Below are 17,498 nucleotides of genomic sequence, written 5' to 3'. Positions count from 1 at the left end.
AGTTGAGTTGTGTATCAACTGCAATTGATATTTGATCCTGGGTTGAGTCATTTTTGAAACACTGACTGACACTAAGCCCAGATTATAAAAATTGAACAAAATAAAACAAAAAGAGGAATTGTATGTAAATTTAAGGCCATTGGAAATTTTTTTCTTTTTTTGTTTATCTTGTAAAAACAACAATTTTTTTTTTTTACTCACGTTCACCCCTAACAAGGCACATCACCACTTGGACGTAAGAAACTTCGGACACATTTTTAAGAAATAAACGGAATACACATATAAACGAAAAACAGAATAAATTCTATTTTGCGAAGCAGACTTCTTTTTGAGATTTTATTAATTACATTTTTTCTTCAATTGTACTATGGAGACGGTTAGAATATCTCGCCATTTAATTTCGATTGCATTTCGCCTGTATATATATATATATATATATATATATATATATATATATATATATATATATATTAAATTGGCATAATTTGCGTAGAAATAAATAAATGCCACTGGGACACAAGGGGCTACTATTTGGGACCATGCCTAGGAAAGATTAAGAAGATGTTGGTTTACATTACATTTAAACTTCTGCATAACAGTACAGTTAGGGAAGCAGATAGTAGGAAGGAATTTCTAAAGTCTAGCTGTTCGAGGGAGTAGAAAGCCTTCTAGCATTTAGGGACCTCAACAGTGAAGGGGTGTAATTTTGTTGCTAAGTGGGTTTGTTTGGGATATGTACATCGAGAGGGGGGGCATAAGTGCAACGCTTTTCCTAGGTCCAATCTTCTCAAAGCATGCCTTCCAAATATTTTAATCTTTAATGATATTTTACTTCTTCCTATAAAATTTTCTTCCAACAAAGATTTCTTGCTATAAAATTTTCTTCCAACAAAAATTTCTTGCTATAAAATTTTCTTCCAGCAAAAATTTCTTGCTATAAAATTTTCTTCCAACAAAAATTTCTTGCTATAAAATTTTCTTCCAACAAAAATTTCTAGCTATAAAATTTTCTTCCAACAAAAATTTCTTGCTATAAAATTTTCTTCCAACAAAAATTTCTAGCTATAAAATTTTCTTCCAGCAAAAATTTCTTGCTATAAAATTTTCTTCCAGCAAAAATTTCTTGCTATAAAATTTTCTTCCAACAAAAATTTCTTGCTATAAAATTTTCTTCCAGCAAAAATTTTCTTGCAATAAAATTTTCTTCCAACAAAAATTTTCTTGCTATAAAATTTTCTTCCAGCAAAATTTTCTTGCTATAAAATTTTCTTCCAGCAAAAATTTCTTGCTATAAAATTTTCTTCCAGCAAAAATTTCTTGCTATAAAATTTTCTTCCAACAAAAATTTCTTGCTATAAAATTTTCTTCCAACAAAAATTTCTTGCTATAAAATTTTCTTCCAACAAAAATTTTCTTGCTATAAAATTTTCTTCCAACAAAAATTTCTAGCTATAAAATTTTCTTCCAACAAAAATTTCTAGCTATAAAATTTTCTTCCAACAAAAATTTCTTGCTATAAAATTTTCTTCCAACAAAATTTTCTTCCAACAAAATTTTCTTCCTATAAAATTTTTCCAAATTTCAGTTCTGATTTTAATATACATTGTATTCTATTTTTTGCAAACATTTCCTCTGGCATATTCGTTTATTCATCTCGTACTCGCACATAATCCCACTATATAAATCTTACTTGTCTGTTTAAATGTATGTATGTATGTATGTATGTATGTATGTTTGTATGTCTGCCTAAAATTTTCAACATTTTTTTTTTTTTTGCTTTCGGTTTCACTTTTTGTTGATAGCATCCATTTTTAAAATTATTTATTTTAATTTTTATTTATTTAACCGTATTTTACGACCAGCCAATGCTGAGCACCTCTCTCCCACTAATTATCTATTATATAAATCTCACCTGTCTGTTTGTATGTATGTATGTATGTTTGTATATCTGCCTAAAACTTTCGACAGAGGTGACGAATTTTCATGAAATTGGTATCGTTTTGAAGCTCGACCCTTCGGACAACAAATATCAAAAAATTGGCTAAAAACATTAATTCCTACACCCTCAAACTGGGCAGTTTTCTACAGGGAGTGGTCGCTTTTATCACCAATATTTTCAAAAGTCATCCCCTCTTTTCGATTGACTAGCCTTAATTTAAACCTTCGCCACTTCCGGTTTGGCAATGGGCGCAGGGGCAAAGATGGCACCTTTTTTTCATGTTCTTTTCCACCTTCGCAGTACGGGTTCGAGCCTGCCTACCTACAACCACTTTTTTTTTCTTCTCAGCACACACCTCCAAACACCCGGGCAACGCCGGGCACCCATGCTAGTATAAAATACTTATTACTTACTTTTTACTGTCTGCCTCACTTTTGTGACCACTGACCTTTCCCGAATAGTTTGACCTGAAAAAAATTGCAGTAAAAAAAAAAAAAATTAAGATAAAATTGAAAGTGTTTATTTATATATATTTCTATTTCCCTAATTCTCGAATCCACTCAACTGAAGACCAACTTTGCCATCTTTGTAACGACTACAATAACTGCAAGAATAATTTCTATGAATTTGAACAGCGGTGAATTTTTTTTTTTTTTTTTTCGACCGGATTACTTTTACTCTACTGGATTTTAAATTCTGACTATTGGATTCTTTCTAAAGAATTATTTTTTTTCACTTTTCGGATTATCTTTGAAAGAGTCTTCATGCAAGCTTCAATTTTATTCCCGGTTTGCTTTTTGTTTTTTCCACATTTCCTACATTTTCTCACACGTTGTTTTAAAGGACATGTACATTTTTGCAATTTATGACTATCATGATTTGCAGTTTCATTTAATGCCTTAACCAGCAAATTCTAGCTTTGCTACAAATATAATTTGCTGATTTCTTTATGTCCTCTAATGAGAAGAATAGCAAGAATAGCATTCTTTGAAACTCCATGGAATAAGGACTTTGAAATTTGTTTTTTGGAGTATCAAATCGAACAATAAGTTTTTAATTGTAAATTTTAACTCACAGTTTTAATTTCTTTTCTCATATATATATATATATATATATATATATATATAATTGTTTTAACAAAAAACAAAACATCGAGAAATTGATTTATAAAAAAAAATAGTGTATTTCATCGTTAGTTACAATTGTTTCAAGACTATTTGGACAAATTCAAGCATCATGTCATTTGAAAATTTTCACAGGAACAGCCTTTCGTCAGAAAAGAAAACACTTTAACAATGAAACGTTATCAAAACCATTTACCCTATAAGGAAAGGCAAACGCTATATATATATATATACACTATAATATTTTTGGATAAATATTAGTAATCTTAAAATGTTTATTTTAATTTCTTATATTCATCATGTGTTATAATTTTTTTCATTCATAAGTTTTTATAATTTTTTTAATAACGTTTTGAATTAAAAATAATTCTGTTAATTTATATACCTCTATACATATATGTATATTTTAATAATATCTATTTGTCTCTGATGAGTTGTTTGATGGCGCAATGGCGCATATCTCTCATCACTACAACGAAACACGTGTAAGGCATTTACAAAAAATTTACAGTACCAATTTATATTTTGAGTAATATAATTTGAAAACAAAATTTAAAAAAAAATAATGAAAGAATAAACAGAGAGAGTAGAGGAGCAAAGGAGGGATAGAGAGAGGAAGAAGAAACAGAGAGGGGGGAAATTAAGGGGTAAGTAGCGAATAAATTAGTTATGTATGAGAAAAGAGAAGAGAAAGAAATAAAATCCAGCTAGATAGTGATATAAAAAAAATAAGAAGGTAAGGCCCTAGCAATTTAACAGAACTCAGCTTTTACTTCTAAAACAAAATTCTACCAAAACACCAAGAATGTGCAAGCATGAGAGGCGCTAATGATTTAACCGAAAATCCACTGTTTTGCGGATATCAAAAACAATTACCTGATTTATTTAATTTTCCTTCCACTGTAAATGCTTTGGCGTCACTTTCTTCCACTCGGCTGCGCCAAGAGGTCTGTGAAGATTTCAATAGTGACATCCTTTCAGACAGATTCGCTGGACGAAGATGAGGTGTGTCTGGACTGCTTGACCGGATTTCCCTGTCCGGGCTTGGACTGGCGCTGTTCGTTTGTTTGATCAGCCGGCGCTTCCAGTCTTCTTCACCGCTCTTCTGCAAAGCCTGAAGTCTGCAAAAGAAAAAAAAAAAAAATCAGAAATAAGATAAATAAAAATGAAATTTGAAGGGGGCAGTTGATTTAAATTAATTTAATTAAATATTTAATTTTTTTTTTTTTTTACTCGCATTCATTAATTAAAAATGTTGCTGCAAAGAAGGTGGGCTCTCTTTATTATGCTAGAAAATTACTCACGCCTGTGAGTTTTAACTTATTTTCCGTGTTCAACAGTGAGTCGGGCGCCATTTTAAATTTTCCAATATATCGGGGGGGGGGAATAAAAATAGGAGTTATTCCTATTGCTCCTCGTAATTCAATATGAAATTATCAGTTACATTAAGACGAGAAATACATACACACACATGCATACCAAATCTTAATTTTATTAATATACAAGAAGAATACCTGTCCTAAGACAGGTAAAGTTAATTACTTTTCTTTTGTTTATTTGCCTCCCACGAGGGAAGAGTTAGGCATGAGGTCAGTTTTTAATGTGGTGGGAAACCAACTCCCCAAAAAGGGGCAATCTGGTTAGTAACAAAATTAAAAAATGTATCGGTCATAAGTATGTTCAACAATATTTAATTTTTATAAAGCATATTGACACTTGGACTTAAGGGCTACTATTTGGGACCATGCCTAGGAAAGATTAACAAGATGCTGGTTTACGTTACATTTAAACTTCTGCATATCAGTACAGCCAGAGAAGCAGGTAGCAGGAAGGGAATTCCAAAATGTAGCTGTTCGAATGAAAAAAAACTATTAGAATAGAAAGCTTTCTGACATTTAGGGACCTCAAGTGAAGGGGTGAGATTTTGTTGCTAAGCAGGTTTATCGGGGATATGCACGTCGAGGGAGCACAAGTGCAACGAGTTCATCAGAGCACATCCATTGAAATATTTGTAAAACAGGCACAGAGATGCAACATTGCGATGATGGGACAGGGGTTGGAGCTTAGTTGACAAAGTGGGACCTATTAGATTGGAAACTCTTTTTTGGACCCTATCCAACACTCTGTTCCCCATTTGGCATCAATTGAAATGGATGGCTCTCGTCTAGGAGAAGCCCCATGTTTTGACAAGCTTCTGAGCTTGATTTTTACTCCTGATCTGAAATGGAACACGTACATCAAGTCTGTTGCCAAGGTCGCTAGAAAGATGGTGGGATCCTTCTACCACTCCAGAAGATATCTCACTACTGATGCAATTCTCTATCTATATAAAAGCCAAGTACGTTCACGGATGGAATACTGCTGCCATATCTGGGTAGGAGCTGCTAAAAACAGCCTATCCTGCCTTGACAGAGTACAAAATAGACTTCGTGGCTTAGTGGGGGATGCCCTTTTCTCTTCCCTGCAACCTCTCTCCCACAGAAGAGACGTTCTGAGCCTATCTTTGTTTATCGTTATTTCCATGGCAGGTGCTCGTCTGAACTCCAATCTCTGGTCCCCCCTCGCCAATCTTTTACGAAAAACACCCATCTAGCTGAAGTCACTGTCAAAGATTTTCCCCACTCTTTATCTGTGCCTAAATCAAAACGTAGATTCCACGAACAAAGCTTCTTTCTTAGAACTGCACGCCTGTGGAACTCTGTTCCGTCTGCCTGCTTCCCACCTGACTACAACCTGGATGTCTTCAAGTCCAACATAAACAAATTCCTGATGAACCGCTCCCTTAAGTAGACACTTTATTAAATCTCCACACTAACGTACTGTTCTTGCAATAGCCCTTATCCCTGAGTGGCTTTCGGGCCTTGATAAGTGGTGACCACCTTGTAAAAGACTAGTGGTAGATGCACCAGCCCAGATGTGGCAATAAAATACTCCATGCAGGATACTCTCAGGCGTAAGAAACTTTCTAGCATGGTAGAGAGAGCTCACCTTCTTTGCAGCAGTCTTTGCAATGTCCTCAATGTATTGTAATACAAATAACGTATAGAATTTAAATCTGGATTGAGGACATGCGTTGCATGGTGAGAAAAGACGTGATACTAATACAAAATAATACACTAGACATGTAAAATGAGTTCAAACAAAACAGGTTTAGGTCTGTTGACCTCAGAGAAGTGTGTAGAACAGATTTTGAAATAAAAATAAAAATTTAAATAAAATATTTAAATCAAAAATTTAAATATATTTCAGTAAAAATTTCATTTTAAAAATAATTAAAAAAAAAAAATAAAAATAAAAAAAATTAAAAAATAAATTTTTTTTTAATTATATAAAGATAAAATTAATCAAATTTAATTACAGATAAAAATTCAAATAAAATTTAAAAAATATTAAATTTGAAATAAAAAATCAATCCACGTTAAAAATAAAATTTTAAAATAAAATCTTCTTTTTTTTTTTAATAAATAAAACTTTAAATAAAATATTTAATTAAAAATTTTTATAATTTTAAATAATAATTACACTTCAAAAATTATTTTCAAAATAAAATTAAAAATTAAAAAATATAAAAGATTTTTCAAATTAAATAAAAATTTAAACGAATATTTTTTAAAATTAAATAATTTTATAAAAATTTTCACTTTAAAAATAATTAAAAGAAAAAATCAAAATTAAATTAAATTTAAATAAAAAAATCATAAAAGGCGGTCATCAGCTGGCCTTGTGTGAGATTGCAATGTTCAGTCGATAGATCACTGTAGATCATCTTATCAACATTATGCCTGCATTTGGCTTTATAAATGTTAAATTTTCTCTTAATCCTCATGATGGTTGACATTACATTTAGATTTCTCTGATGAAAAACAGCTACAATTTTTTCAACTTCTTCTGCCAGCACGAATTGTATAGTGAGAGAGACAGATTCCAGAATTTTAAAATGATTTTTAGAATCTGCTCTATGTAGCACCTGAAACTACTCTATTTTATATTTTTTGGCATAGCATGGATTCTCAACGAAATGCTGGCCAATAGCAGAGTCCAAAGTTGCAGAAAAAGAGAGACTCACAGATCTTACTTTTCCCTGTCTAGTCTTGGATAGAGCGTGCTGGTTTATAGGAGTCCGCAAATGCAAATAACTTCGCCCACATAACCAGCATCACACTGGCATTTAAATTGATAAACAATATTATTGTTCGTATTATTTGGTTTGGTTTGTTTGTTTTGTTTTACGGCATATCAACCCTTTCCGGGTTATTTAATATACGTTCCTGGATATGACCTTAAACTATATCCGATGGTGAGGCCCCAGCTTGTGGGCTTTTGGGAGTGTGGAGCCACCCTTTAATTGCCATTGCTCCCAGGTCCACTCTGACCCGGAGTGGTAGTACCTGTTAGGGTCCCAACTATGGGTTAAATACAAACTGATTTGAAAACAACAAATATATTCTATTAAAAAATTTTTCTTCAAAATCTTTGGATTCGGCATTAAATAACCTGAAAAGGGTTGATATGCCGTAAAACAAAAACAACCAACGAACCATTTAATGTACCTCAATGAGTTTGGCTTGGTTGTTTTACGGTATATCAACCTTTTTCGGATTATTTAATGCTGAATCCAATTATTTTGGAAATAGTATTCATGTTGCATCCAGTTATTTTGTAGAAGGTTTTTATTTTTTCTTCAAGCTCTTTATATTTTCAATCGCTAGTTTGTAGTGTTTGGTTTGGTTGTTTTATTGTGGATTTTATTGTTTTTGTTCCCTGTCCTGCAGACATGAATGAGTTTTGCAATGGGTGAGGGGAAAAGAGTTACAGTATTAATGTTTGGTACATTTTAAGTTAGGAAACCAGTCAGGAAGTGTGTGTGTGTGTGTGGGGGGGAGATAGAAAGACAAGGGGAAATGGGAAGAAAGAAAAAGGGGGGGAGGTGGGTTGTTGTTTTTGCAGAACATAAAAAAGTTTTGCAAAAGGAAGCATCAAAACAAAAAGCATCAATGTTATGTGCATTTCGTCTCAGAATTGGTTGGTTGTTTTTGTTTTACGGCATATCAACCCTTTTCAGGTTATTTAATGCCGAATCCAAAGATTTTGAAGAAAAATTTTTTAATAGAATATATTTGTTGTTTTCACGTCGGTTTCTATTCAACCGATAGTTGGGACCCTAACAGGTACTACCACTCCGGGTCAGAGTGGACCTGGGAGCAATGGTAATTAAAGGGTGGCTCCACACTCCCCAAAGCCCACAAGCTGGGGCCTCACCACTGGATATAGTTTAAGGTCATATCCAGGACCCCCATTGAGGGGCTTTTACCCTCTGCAGGGGGGTAGTCGGCGTATTCTAATGCCCCACCGATAGGGCCATCGTCTCAAGAAGCCAATATCTTCAGACAGCCTGATCTGGTAGCACCAGTATTATTTGATTACTGTTCTCATTTGGAGTGTGATTATCACAATGTATCGGCCAAAGTAACCTCCGGCCTTCTTCATGTGTATTTTATCAAATTTGGAAATGCTTCTGTTGAGCAGAATTCTTTATTTACTTCACCGGGGTAGCATGCTCTTGTTCCGTCAGCCATGACGTGGTTCAGCCACAAAAAGGATTCCGCTCAAAATTCCATCTAAATTCCCGAGTTCGACAAGATACATGTGAAGCAAGTCGGAGCTTACATCGACCCCCGCCCCCACCCGAGCTCAACAATATACACCTGAAGAAGGTCGGAGGTTACATCGACCGAAACGTTGTGAAAATTACACTCAAGATGAGAACAGTAGTCTGATGAATCCAATTAATACGAATATCCAATCCTCATCTAAAAAATTCAGAAACCTGAAATATTATTGTTGTGGATGCAAGGCAAACTATCCCTGTGAAAAGAAGGAAATGCAGGTTTCATAATATATACCAAAGGCAAGGAATCGTCTTTATTTTCGCCAATAATATTTTTCATTGTATGCTATCGATTTTCTCCTAACAAGTGTACCACTAAACACACACACACACATATATATATATGTATATATATATATTACAATAGAAAAATGTGAGCATGAAAGGTAATATGGTTAAGCTTAAACATGGAAAAGTAAAGAACTAGTTATTAAAACTGGAAAAGAAACAGCCAAGATATTCTAGTAAAAAATATAATAAATTTATAACTTAAAATATTGCAGCATTAAGAATCGATTATATAATGTTAAATTGAATTTTAAAAAAAATTATTGCTGCAATATTTTAAGTTATAAATTTATATTTTTTACTAAAATATCTGGTCCTTTTTTTTTTTTTTTTTCAGTTTTAACAACTAGTCCTTTACTTTTCCATATTTAAGGTTAAAACTGGAAAAGAAAAACACAAGATATTCTAGTAAAAAATATAATAAATTTATAACTTAAAATATTGCAGCATTAAGAATTGATTATATAATGTTATAAATTGAATAAAAAAAGAATTCTTAATGTTGTAATATTTTAAATTATAAATTTATTATATTTTTTACTAGATTATCTTGTCTTTTTCTTTTCCAGTTTTAACAACTAGTCCTCCACTTTTTCATGTTTAAGTTTAACCATATTACTTTTTCATGCTCGCATTTTTCTATTGTAATCCATGATTTTTACAGGCTTCCAATAAATTCATTTGTTATTTGTTTAATTTCAGTTTTATTTTTTTGCCCCCATAAACATAACATACACATATGTAATAACAATGTACGGCACTCGTCTGTGTCAATAAAATCCCCCAATTATCTCCCTTTCATTCTTTCATTCTGTCTGTTTCACGACAGCAGTGAATTAGAAGCAACACTAGTCGCTGAAGTGACGTGGTTGCTATAGAAATCAGTCATAAAAAACGTTGCTCACCTCCTTACGTTTTTTTATGATTTTGAACACCAGTAAAATCATAACTTATTTTACTCATCGAAAATGAACATTTTTTTTTCACAATATAACTGAGAAGGTGATCTTTGAATTGTAATAATTGTTTGAAATTTGGTCAAAAAATGATTGAACGGTGAAGCTTTAAAGCAATTTTAAATGACTAAAACTTCCACTTAACGATATATTCAAACACTCCCATGTTTGAAATATATATATATATATATATATATATATATATATATATATATATATATATATATATATAACTACTTCATTTACTCACAGAGCTAGTTAGTAATTTATAAAATATATATATAGCGATTAAGCTACACTGAATATTCCGCGTTTCATCCACTCTAGGATTCCTAGAGTGGATGAAACGCGAAATATTCAGTGTAGCTTAATCGCTATATATATTTTATAAATTACTATATATATATATATATATATATATATATATATATATATATATATATTAGTTTTACAGTAGTTCAGAAAAACATTGGTACCGTCGGTTTCAAGCCCAAACACAACAGGAAACCGTTAATGGTAACACGTAAATAATGTTCGGCTCTCGTCAGCCATCTTGTTTTCTCTAAATATAATATCAGATAAATATATATATATATATATATATATATATTAGTGAAGTGACGATTCCAATATTTTTCCTGATTCTAATACAATTACCGATTCAGTACGAAATTATCGATTCCGATTCTTTATAAATCTCTAATAATTTTACTATAAAGTTATTTTGTAAAAACACCTCTTAAATGTGCATTATTTTCTCAAATATAAAAAACACACTTGTGAGGGTGTGATTAGAGATTTTAGTTTTACTGGAAGTTTAAATCAATAAATATTTATTATTTTATTATTACTACAAGCAGTGGAAGATGTTTTATAAAAACAAAATAAAATAAAATAGAAAATTAAAGGAATCGCTTTTGGCATCGGAAAATAGGCTAAAATTTTCCCAATTCCGATACTCCAAAGAGCCCGATTCCAGATTCTGATTAATTGTCCATCTTTTGCCTCCTGTTCCCCTTACCTCACCCTTTTTTTAACCAAGTAAGATCTTTGACTTACTTGTAGTTTCATTAAATACTTTTATATGCAAAATCCGATCCTGCATTTTGCTAATTCCTGCCCTCTGATGAGAAGGAGAGTATTTCTTCGAAACTCCGCGGATTAAGGTCTATCCACTTATCTTGTGCTTCCTTTTTTAAAATTAAATATGTTTTTAACTCTTTTTCAAGATGTCTTTTAACATATTTTATTAATCATTTGTTCATATATATATATATATATATATATATATATATATATATATATATATATATATTGAATAAAATGAGCCATAATTTTTTAATTGAGAATCAATTTCAAAAGCAAAAAACAAACAAAATCAATAGTTTGTACGATCGTTTCGGAAATGATGTTTTATTGAAATAGACAATATGTCTTGAACAATAATTTTATAAAAAGATTTTTTATATTTGAAAAAGTCTCCTCACCAGCAAAATAATTCATGAGGGGGGGGGTTAAAGACACCAAAACAAACTAGCATTTTTATATTGAGGCAGATATTCCTGGAAAAATTAAAAGAATAATAAAAAAATAATAAAAACCTCGGACGAGCACTTGCCATGGAAATAACAATAAAACAAAGAAAGGCTCGCAACGTCTCTTCTGTGTTTTAATAGTATTAATAGTAATAATACATTTACTAGTACATTAAAGTAAACTCTGCTCTTTAGACTCTAGGTCTAATTCCCCCAATATATATATATAGGGTTTTCTTCTATAGACAGTGAAATTAAAATAAATGATTTTTTTTTTTCATACAAATATGTAACATATTCCGAAGATTAATTTTTATCATTTATGATTAAACTACAGTTTCAAAGAAAATAATCTAATGGGGTTAAATCCCACGAACAAGGTGGCCAGTTGACAGAACCATTTTGTGAAATTATTCGTTCATCAAATGCTTCTCTCAGTAAATTAATTGATCGTATCACTTGCAATTTGCAAATGATGCTCGAGTGTCAGTCTCTTTATGGTGAATTGCCAAACCAAGCTGAACTCAAAATAACCGATAGTTGCGAAAGCTACAAAAAAATAAATAAATAAATAAAAGAGTTGTCAATTCAAAGTTTGTCGCTTCTAAAAAAAAAAAAAGAAACCCACGTACTTATCCAAGTGGGTAATTTAGTTTGAAAACCTTTAAAAAAAATAAATAAAATAAAAATTAAAAAAAAAATGCTGTCAAATAAATTCACACACGAAAAGAAAAAAAAAATTTATATTTTAGTCAAAATTAAAACCAGATTAAATCCAATCCAAAAACCATGCGGATTATTTCAGATTATTAAGACGTGTCCATGCAATCCTTAAAGAGGCTCTGTCTGTCAATTGGAACTCGCATTTTCATCACTAACGTCGCTACACTTCATTTTCTTGGTCCTCAGTCAGTGAAGGAGAAATCCTTCATGACTGAAACAATTTTTATTTTTGTTCCTATCCAGAATGCCCCTTTTCGGGGAGCTGGATTTTCCCCACATTAAAAACCGACCTTGTGTCTAACTTTGCCCTCGTGGGGAGGCAAGTAAATCGGAACTATTAGATGTAATTTATTTTAGACTAGCCTGGGTGCCCGGTGTTGCCCAGGTGTTATGAGGTGTGTGTTAAGCAAAAAATAAAGTGGTAGCAGGCAGGCAGGCTCGAACCCATACTGTGAAGGAGGAAATGAATGTGAAAAAAAAACCTGACATCTTTGCTGTTGCGTCCATCCCCAAACTGGAAGTGGCAAAGATTTAAATTAAGGCTAGTCAATCGAAAAGAGGGGAGGACTTCTGAAAATATCGGCGATAAAAGCAACCCCCTCCTTGTAGAAAAGTGCTCAGTTGAGGGTGAAGGAATTAATGTTTTCGGCCAATTTTTTTTATATTTGTTTTCCAAAGGGCCGATCTTCAAAACCATGTGAAAATCCGTCGCCTCTGTCGAAAGTTATAGGCAGACATACATACATACATACATACATTTAAACAAACAGGTGAGATTTATATAATAGATTTAAGATTCTGTCAGTAAGTCTGTCGTGTTTAGGTTTAAGAAAAAAATATTTCTTTGCTATGTTATGCTTCAAATGGCATCCGCATTCACTGTCACCCTTGATATACTACCCGCTTTGCTTTGTCACCCTTAAAATACTATTCCATTTTGTCAGCCTTGAAATAGTATCCGTATCGCTCTGTCACCTTTGTTGTTGTTATATATTTTTAAACGGTTGCCGTTTTCTTCTTCTTCTATTATTAAATCTCACGCTGGGAAAAATTGGTATCGTTAGAAAGGTCAGTCTCTCAGCTGACAAATATCCAAAAATTGGCCAAAAAACATTAATTCTTTAACCGTCAACTGAGACGTTTTTTTTTTTTACAAGAAGGGGTCACTTTTTGCGTCAACATTTTTGCAGTCATCATACGCCTTGCAATGACTAAGCTTAATTTGAACGCCCTTGACATCGTAAGTCGCGGTGGGGATAATGACTATAGCATCTATTTTTTTCTCCTCCTTTTCCTCTTAGCGCTACAGGTTCAAGCCTGGCTACTGCGGCTAATTTTTTTTTTGCTTTTTGCGCTCGCACGAGTACTCGCTGCTATTTTCATTTTTTTTAGGGGATGGATTAATTTTTTTTTTTTTTTTACTTTTTGTGCTCACGTGAGTACTCACTGCTATTTTCATTTTTTTAGGGGATTAATTTTTTTTTTTTTACTTTTTGTGCTCACGTGAGTACTCACTGCTATTTTCATTTTTTTAGGGGATTAATTTTTTTTGATGGGGGGGGGGGTTGTACGAGTACTCGCTGCTATTTTCACTTTTTAGGGAATTGATTAATTTTTTTTTGCGCTCGCGTGAGTACTTGCTACTATTTACATTTTTCAGGGGATTGATTAATTTGGTGGGGGGCGCTCGCACAAGTACTTGCTATTTTCATTTTTTTAGCGGATTGATTCATTTTTTTTTTTTTTGGCGCTCACATGAGTACTTGCTATTTACATTTTTTAGGGGATTGATGCTTTTTTTTTTGGTGGGGGTGCGCTCGCATGAGTACTCACTACTATTTTCATATTTTTAGGGGATTGATTAATTTTTTTTGGGGGGAGGGGGGTGCACGAGTACTCGCTGCTACTTTCACTTTTTAGGGGATTGATTAATTTGGGGCGGGGTGCTCGCACGAGTACTCGCTGCTATTTTGACTTTTTAGGGGATTGATTAATTTTTTTTGCTTTTTGCACTCGCATGAGTACTCGCTGCTATTTGCATTTATTTTAGGGGATTGATTAATTTTTTGGGGGTTCTTTATGTACTCGCTCTATTGAAACATTTTTTTTAAGGTTCCTCAATATCCTTACAATAAAACCTCCATATATAAAAACACACACACACACACACGTGTGTGTTTTTTCCAGGTTCATACTTGTTTTCCATGTCCATTTTTAAGGCCTTCTCCAGACAAAATTCAAGTTTTAAAAATAAAATCTAATTTATAAAACCCATCATACCTGTCTGTCTGTCTCTATATTTTCAAACTATCTCTTCTGAAATTAAAAGTCGCAGAACAGCACCAGAAGCATCAAATGATCGATTTTATATGGACAGTTCTTTTCTGCATCTTTAGCCGCTTAAAATAGTTTTTAAGGGGGTCAAAATTGAAAAATTCGTTATACATTTTGTACATTCATCTTAGTTTATTTTTAATCAGTTCATATGCGTGTCACATTGGTTTCAAGAAAAAGCTCAAAATTCGAGGCTTTTTCAAGAAAAAGCTCAAAATTCGAGGCTTTTTCAAGAAAAAGCTAAAAATTCGAGGCTTTTTCAAGAAAAAGCTCAAAATTCGAGGCCTTTCCAAGAAAAAGCTCAAAATTTGAGGCCTTTTCAAGAAAAAGCTCAAAATTCGAGGCCTTTTCAAGAAAAAGCTCAAAATTTGTGGCCTTTTTAAGAAAAAGCTCAAAATTCGTGGCCTTTTCAAGAAAAAGCTCAAAATTCGTGGCCTTTTCAAAAAAAAGCTCAAAATTCGAGACCTATTCAAGATCAAGCTCAAAATTCGAGGCTTTTTCAAGAAAAAGCTCAAAATTCGAGGCTTTTTCAAGAAAAGTTCAAAATTCGAGGCCTTTTCAAGAAAAAGCTCAAAATTCGAGGCCTTTTCAAGAAAAAGCTCAAAATTCGAGGCCTTTTCAAGAAAAGGCTCAAAATTCGAGGCCTTTTCAAGCGTGTGCAAACCCCGAGAGAGATATGAAGGAGAAAGAGAGAGATAAAAATTTTCTATGTTATTTCAAAGGCCTAATAGTGCATGTGAATACGTAGAAGAAAACTGCAAAATAGAATGTGCAAAATTTGTAACAGGTGCACTGGTGCAATATCTACGCTATGCAGACAAGTCGACTTGCCTCACATCAGGATGTCCTTCGATGTCACCGAATAAAATACTGCAACAGTAAGTGGCACACAAGTGTTTTTTTTTGTTTTTTTTTTTTGCTTTGTTTTGTGTTTTTGACAAAATGACAGCAAAGAATAAATAATAAATGTTAAACAAACAAAAATAAAAAAAATTGAAAATCCAGATTTTGAAAATAAAAAATTTGGGGGGATATAAATTTTTTTATTAAATTGCAACAAGATAATCTATCTATATATCTATAAAAGTGAAAATGTGTGTGTGTGTGTGTGTGTGTGTGTGTGTGCATTTCCCTACGAATCTACTCTGTCAATTTTCAGTCTAGAGGCTCAAGATTTGACATAAGGGGTATTGAGATTTGGGAAAATCTTTTTAATCGGTTTTCGGCCAGAAATTTGGCAGTCAAGAGGTCAAAGTTCAACGATTTGACCGTTGAAAACTCTACCAAACTCCTCTGCAAATTTTGAGTCTAAACACTTGAAATTTTAAATGTAGGTTATTAGTTGGACATGGATCAAACTTTATAATTTGATTCGATCCCCCCAAAAAATAAATGTTAAGGGATCAAAATTGGGGTCAAAGTTAAAAAAAAAAAAAAAATCTCTGGAGTCTCTACGAAATTACTCAGACAATTTTTGGTCTAAACATTTGAAATTTTACATCAAGTGTATTCTCACATAAGGCAAGTTATGAACAGTACATAGGCTGAACTACTAGTATATATATAAAAGTAAAAATGTCTGTGTGAACTGCTAGTGTGTATATATATATATATATAAGTAAATAAAAGAAAACTTTTTCATTAAATTGCAACAATATAATCTATCTATCTATATATCTGTAAAAGTGAACGTGTCTGTGTATCTGTCTGTCTGTGTACATTTCCCTACGCAATAACTCTCAATTTTAAGTCTACAGACTCGAAATTACTAAGATTTAGTACTGGGTACTGAGATTTGGGAAAATCTATGTGATCGGTTTTCGCCCAGAAATTTGGCGATTAAGGGTTCAAAGTTCAACAATTTGATCTTTGAGAACTCTACCAAACTCCTCCGCCAATTTTGGGTCTAAACACTTGAAATTTTAGATATAGGTTCCTTGGACATGGATCTAACTTAATAACTTAATTTGAGCCCAAAACAATAAATTGTAAGGTGTCATAATCGGGGTCAAAGTTTAAAAAATTGACCGCTTTTTTTTTTTTTTTTTTGCTCAGCATACACCTCCAAATACTCGGGCAACGCCGGGCACCCATGCTAGTATACCTATAAAAGTGAAAATGTGTGTGTGTGTGTGTGTGTCTGTACATTTCCCTACCAAATAACTCTGTCAATTTTCAGTCTACAGACTCGAGATTTGACATAAGGGTCACTGAGATTTGGGAAAAACTTTTTAATCAAAAATAGATAAATGTTAAGGGGGTCAAAATTGGGGTCAAAGTTAAAAAAAATTTACCTCCGCAGTCTCTACGAAATTACTCAGACAAGTGTATTCACACGTAGGGCAAGTTACGAATAGTACATAGAGCCCGAGCAAAGCCGGACTGAACTGCTAGTATATCTATAAAAGTGACAATGTGTGTGTGTGTGTCTGTGCAAGGAGGCTTCTCAACCTATATACTCAACAATCTTTTGATCTACAGACTTGAAATTTGCTATATAGAGTACTCAAACATGTGGAAACCTTCTTGATCCATTTTCATCCGAAAAAAAAAAAAAAAGGGCAGCTAAGGGGGTCAAAATTGAAAAATTGGTACGTGGGGTCAGAGTTGATTCGGATTTTTATGATCTGTTTGTCAACTGTTTCACAAATGCGCATGCGTGACCGTGAAACATGACAACATTTTTATGTTAAGAATAAGTAGGTTTGAAAACAATTGAAATGATTGTGTCAAGCTGGTCTAATGGCTATCGTACTCGACTTACTTTCTTTAGGTTTTGATTTTTATATTTTTTTTATTTAGAAGTGAACTGTTTAAAAAAAAAAAAACAACATCATACGCGCATGCACATGGCTCTGTTTCTGTATGAATTAAAATATAATATTTATGCGTATTTTATGACCGGGCAACGCCGGTCAGCCTGCTAGTATC

General features: G+C 32.7%; 1 protein-coding gene across 12 annotated transcripts in view; it reads right to left on the bottom strand.

The window, feature by feature from the left end:
* Positions 1-17,498, bottom strand: part of LOC145268612 (uncharacterized) — a 746,770-nt gene that overhangs the window by 170,837 nt on the left and 558,435 nt on the right. For 9 of the 12 annotated variants that reach the window (XM_080124076.1, XM_080124069.1, XM_080124073.1 and 6 more), the window contains 3 exons: positions 15,399-15,437; positions 3,940-4,184; positions 2,353-2,406 (listed from right to left, as the gene is read on the bottom strand). In XM_080124076.1, the coding sequence (XP_079980202.1) occupies positions 2,353-2,406; positions 3,940-4,184; positions 15,399-15,437 (338 nt within the window). The remainder of the gene's footprint in view (positions 1-2,352; positions 2,407-3,939; positions 4,185-15,398; positions 15,438-17,498) is intronic. The other 3 variants (XM_080124074.1, XM_080124075.1, XM_080124080.1) reach the window with 1 other exon arrangement.

This window comes from Euprymna scolopes, chromosome 44 (assembly GCF_053919585.1).
Source record: "Euprymna scolopes isolate OS-2025 chromosome 44, ASM5391958v1, whole genome shotgun sequence".
NCBI classification, from domain to species: Eukaryota; Metazoa; Mollusca; class Cephalopoda; order Sepiida; family Sepiolidae; genus Euprymna; species Euprymna scolopes.
This window is presented reverse-complemented; position numbering and strand designations above follow the sequence as displayed.